At 62.0% G+C, this 5,148-nt stretch overlaps 1 protein-coding gene across 1 annotated transcript; it reads right to left on the bottom strand.

Moving 5' to 3' along the window:
* Positions 1 to 435: 435 nt before the first annotated feature.
* LOC113201794 (mediator of RNA polymerase II transcription subunit 15-like) lies at positions 436 to 2,454 on the bottom strand. The gene is made up of 2 exons (XM_052275980.1): positions 1,999 to 2,454; positions 436 to 1,767 (listed from the first exon to the last, which is right to left on the bottom strand). Exons 1-2 carry the CDS (start codon positions 2,452 to 2,454, stop codon positions 436 to 438), a joined length of 1,788 nt encoding a protein of 595 aa, XP_052131940.1.
* Between the last annotated feature and the right edge of the window lie 2,694 nt (positions 2,455 to 5,148).

Raw genomic sequence — 5,148 nt, 5'->3', positions numbered from 1 at the left:
GTATTTAAATAAAAATAAATTAATTTCATGTTTGGACCCGTTTGATTTTTTAGGGGAACCATGATCTTCCTCTATAACATCAGTTGAACACAATTTACATCTACACACAACACACCCTTCACTTTGCTCGAAAACGCCATGAGTTTGAAGCGGCATGACGCAATCGAGCTATGTCTCGGAGCCAATGGACTGTTGTTTTCTAATCAACTATGACACAGTGGGTCCTGAGACAAGGAGGTGAAGATCAAACAAGCCGAGCTTCAAGAAGGATGCCTGCAGAAGTGCAGCCCAGCACATGCCCAGCCATTCGAAGGAAAGGACTAGTTCATCCCACTTTCTCCCTCCAAAGCGAAAGGAATATTGAAAGAAGAAAATGGAATGCGATTTGTTCCGAGCTAGTTGTGTTGTGGGGGGATCGGAGATAGGCCCGGCTGTTCATTCACAGTGGCTGAGCTTGGGGTCGCTGAAGCACTCTATGGACTTCTGCAGCATGTTGAAGTAGTAGTCGATGGTCTCCTCGTCGGGCCGGAGGTTCTGCACGAAGGAGGCCACGTCGTTGTCGAAGGCCCGCCGCCTGCTGAGGTACGAGTAGGCGAAGCCCAGGGCGGGGATGCTCAGTCCGAGCAGGACGATGGGCACCAGGAGCCCGTTGAGGAGTGCGGTGGACGAGCCCGGCGCCGTGCCGAGGCCCGAGAGCAGCGAGTCGTCCCTCTTGATGGGGGCGATGGCGTGCTCGATCCACGCGTCAGGCGAGGCGCCCGCGCCGGGGTTGGCGCCCACCGCGGCCTCCATGGTGTACGGCCCGTGGAAGAAGTGCTGCACCTGCGGGCCCGCGGACGACTTGTACCTGTAGGGCGCGACGTGCGCGTGGGCGTGGGGGAGGTGCGCGTGTGCGTGGGGCCGGTGATGGGGACGCGGGCGCGGGCGCGGCCGGGGGGCGGGCCCGGACACGCGCCGGTAGGGGGTCTTGCCCAGCTGGTACATGAGGGAGGGGTCAGCGTAGTAGCCGTTCTTGTAGTAGTTGACGGCGGCCTGCATCACCGGGCTGCTGGCGCCGCCGGCACCCACGACCAGGTTGGCGCCCTGCTTGTAGTGGGGCAGCACGGCGCCGCGCACCGGGGCGCCCACGACTGCGCCAACGCCCAGCGCCGGCGTCGTGTACAGGTGCGTCGGCGCCAGGTACGGGTTGGGAGTGACACCCGTGGCGGCCGCGGCCTCGTAGTAGCGCTCGTACTGCGCCGTGGTGGACTGCTGCTGCGGTTGTTGCCTCTGATGTGGATGTTGCTGCTGTTGCTGCGAGAGCATGTACTGTTGCTGTTGTTGACGCAGCTCCTGCTGCTGGGCAAAGATGCGCTGGGCCTCCTCGGGCGTGAGCGGGGCCAGCTCCGGGGTCTGCGTCACGGCCGCGGCCGCCGCCACCGCCTCCTCGATGGAGACGGCGTTGGGCACCGGCTGGCTGGGCGCCGGCGACGTGGCCTGACCCTGGCCCTGCGCGTAACTCAGCACGTTGGCCGTGTAGGTCTTGGTAGGCTTGTCCTGCTGCGGGCCCGTCTGTTGCAGCTGCTGATGCTCGTCCGTCTCCTCTTCAGACACCTGCGGCTCCGGCTTCTTCTGCTGTTCAGCCTTTTGCTGGTAGACCTGCTGTTGGGAGTAGGTCTGGTCCTGGGCGGCATACTGCTGGTCCTGCTTCTGCTGGGAGTAGGTTTGGTCCTGGGAGCCATACTGCTGGCCTTGCTGATGCGCCTGTTGCTGCTGGTGGGCCTGTTTCTGCTGGGAGTAGGTTTGGTCCTGAGAGCTCAGCTGCTGGCCCTGCTGATGCGCCTGTTGCTGCTGGTGGGTCTGTTGCTGCGGCTGCTGCTGATGCTGCTGCTGCTGCTGCTGCGAGTACGCTTGGTCCTGAGAGCCGTGATGCTGATACGCTTGCGCCTGTTGCTGCTGGTACGCCTGCTGCTGCTGATAGGCCTGCTGTTGCTGGTAGGCCTGTTGCTGCTGCGCCACCTGCTGGTAGCTTTGGTACGCCTGCTGCTGCGGCTGCTGTTGGCTCTGGTCCTGCAGGCTGGCCAGGTTCTGGTAGCTATTCTTGCTGAGTGCCTGGTAGTCGTGCAGGTTCTGGTAGCTCTGCTGCTTCTGCATGAGGGCCTGCTCGTCCTGCCGCGCGGCCGGCTGGCTGTCGGGCCGCACCTGCAGCTGCACGCGCTGAGAGTTGTAGCTGCTCGAGTAGCGCGGCGGCGTGGCCGTGCTGTCCTCGTCGGCCACCCGCGGCGTGGTGGACGTCGAGCCTCGGATCGACTTGAAGTGCTGCAGGACGGCGGACTTCTTGGCCGGCGGGCTGGGGGCGGCGACGGCCCAGGGGGCGCTCGGGTGCGCGGAGTAGGCGGCCGGTGCCGGCATGGAGTAAGACACAGGCATGGAGAAGGTGTCCAGGCCGAGGTCCTGGGCGCGCGCCGGGACCATGGCGACGATCAGGGGCACCAGGAGCGGCCAGAGCTGCCGCCACCGCCTGAAACAGTCGAGAGAACAGAGGCATGAGATAGGTCGAGTTGGCCACATTTAGTAAGTATAAGACTGTCCCAAAGAGTAAGATAGAACAACACTTTGCTGGATCGCCCGCCGCGCTGCCCACTCGCCAGGCGGCCGACTATAGCCCCTGGCTGGGTAGGCAGGCCCGCACGCCACAGGTGTCGCCCCGCTGCCTACTCGCCAGGCTGTAGCCCCTGGCTGGGTAGGCAGGCCCGCTGCCTACTCGCCAGGCTGTAGCCCCTGGCTGGGTAGGCAGGCCCGCACGCCACAGGTGTCACCACGCTGCCTACTCGCCAGGCGCTCTCCGCGCCTCGCGCCGCTAGCCGAGCAGCCGACCGAGCTATCTGAAGCTTAAACCAACAAACCAGTGCCGACCGGCCGCTCCCCGCTCCCATTCCCCCAGCCCCCTCAGCGGAAATAGAAATCTTGCGAATGCGAAGAAAAATAGATGAGCCATGATGGCGGAGCAGCGAAAGCGCATCACCGACCAGCAGCCTGCGTGCTCTCCGACAAGCTCGCCAGCCCGCCACGCGCTGCTTGGTGAGCACCGAGCATCTGTTGTCTTGTTCCGGTGAGGAGAAATAAAAGTTGGCGGGCGGCTGTTCATTCAATGTGAGGCGATTGGCAGGGCGTGCGTGCGTGCGGAGCCGCAGTACCAAAGTGGCGCGCAGTTCGAACCCACAGCGGCCAGCGGCGGCGGCCTGGAGCGGAGGCCGCGGGGCCCGACGGAGCCTCGCGAAGATGTGGAACAGAACGGCGGAGATGCGCGACTCGGATTACAGAGTCCTGTTTGCCTGCCATACGCGATGCCGCGCTGCAGCGGCGCGGTCATACGGCGCCGTAAGCAGCATCCCAAGACCCAGCGAACGCCCGCCGCTCGCCTATAACGTTCTTTTTATACGACACGTATTTTCTAGTCCTATAGTACGTTCTACGATTCGCACTTGGTCGAGAAGACGCAAAGTTTAACCATTCAAAATTTTAAAAGTTGAATTGGAAAACATTTAAGAAATACGATACTTTAGTTTCTTTCCGTTGAAGTGATCCCATTTGAGCGGTTTCGTTCTCTCACCTCACACTCGGTGTGTGCGCAACAATAGGCTGTTGGACGGGCACCCGGGCCTAGCCGCGAAGGCAGTGGTATCGCTTTGCACCGTTACGGAAAAAAACGGGCGGTACGCGGGGGGACGGGGGACGCCCCCTTTTATTGAATCGGATTGTTTCCGGCGTCCCGCACGAGTCGTGACACCAACAACAAACAACTCAATTTTCGCGTACTTATTTTCACCCTTTCTTTTATTATTTTCCTTTTTCCCCCTCTTCATCTGCGCGCTCTCTTTCTCTTTCTGTGCGTCGCATGCCTGGCCCTGCCCGACGAGCAGCACTGCCCAACTCCCGACGCCGACACGCCGGGTGGAGGGGCGCCCCGGGCACCGACCGGACCGACCGTCCGGCACTGTTATTGAACCGCAAATTGTGACCACTTGCGACCACAGTGAGCTCACAATAGGACTCCCGCCCCCGCCCCGCCCCGCCGCCTTACTGCGCTGGCCGACAGCGCTATTGTCATAGGGCGTGGCAGGGCGTGGCATGGCCGGCGTGGCGGTCCCTGCCGACGGGGCGTGGCGCGAAGACTACTGCCCATCCGTCACCCAGGTAGGCCGGCTGTTTCCGAAGCTGTTTACGCCGTGGTACGCTCCCCCCTTTACCCCCCACGCCCGCTCCGCAACCTTCTCTTTGCTCCTTCGTCTTTTCATTCTTTCCCATCCTCCCGCACCCTACGCCCCCTCTTTCGCGCTATTTAAATTGCGCGCCACAGTTTTGCGCTCGGCGCTAGGTGCCCGGGACTAGGAGCCCATATCCGCATCCGGGCCGGGAGGGCACGCCGCCAATTTCCCTGCCGCAGACGACTCCGCTTTTTTTCCCCTCGGGTCGCAAAGATCTGGTATCGTCGCTGATCCGGGGATCCCGGGGATCCGGGGCGGGCACCTGCATGAAGCATGAATAAATATTCATGTTTGTTCCAGAAAAATAAAAACATCTCGAATCCTCCGTGTGATCCTAGTGGTCATTACCGAGGTCATTACTCGTCAACAGAAATTAAGGACGGTTGAACTCCACGCAAAAAGCACCAAGCGAAACAATGGGGAATGTGTCATCTCCACGGCGCATCTTGAAATTTGAGTCGCACTAACTCGCTACTCGCGCTGCGCCTCCGGACTGTGGACTGTGTTTCTGTTCATGACTTACTGCCTTTTCCTCGCTCCTCTTCCCATGACCGGACCGAAATAACGCGGGTCTTGGCCTTGTTGGCGCAGCGGCGGGGCGCTGCTGATGCACGGGACCTTATGGGAAGCTTATGGGAACCATGCCGATCGCGAACACGGCGGCGGCGGCGCGGCGGCATAGGGAGGGCCTGGCGCGCCGCCCCGCCGGGCCCGGAGGTACCTAACGTAACCGGCTCTGCCGACCCCGTGGCCCAGTCCGGGCTGCACCTCCGCCTCACTCCCGACCTCCCGCCGCCGCAGGGGGGCGCGGCTCAGCGGGCTGCTCGCCCAGGATGAGCACGCGGGGGGACTGCTGCTTCAAGTTCGGCGGGAGCGACGCGAGTGAGTGAGAGAGTGAGAG

This window comes from Frankliniella occidentalis, unplaced genomic scaffold (assembly GCF_000697945.3).
Source record: "Frankliniella occidentalis isolate FOCC.00 unplaced genomic scaffold, Focc_3.1 Scaffold1294, whole genome shotgun sequence".
Lineage (NCBI taxonomy): Eukaryota > Metazoa > Arthropoda > Insecta > Thysanoptera > Thripidae > Frankliniella > Frankliniella occidentalis.
This window is presented reverse-complemented; position numbering and strand designations above follow the sequence as displayed.

Coding starts and splice junctions, on each gene's coding strand:
- LOC113201794 (XM_052275980.1), bottom strand. CDS start 2,454: ATGGTCCCGGCGCGCGCCCAGGACCTCGGCCTGGACACCTTCTCCATG. Junction 1,768..1,998: donor CGTACCAAAGCTACCAGCAG/GTGGCGCAGCAG, acceptor TACTCCCAGCAG/AAACAGGCCCACCAGCAGCA.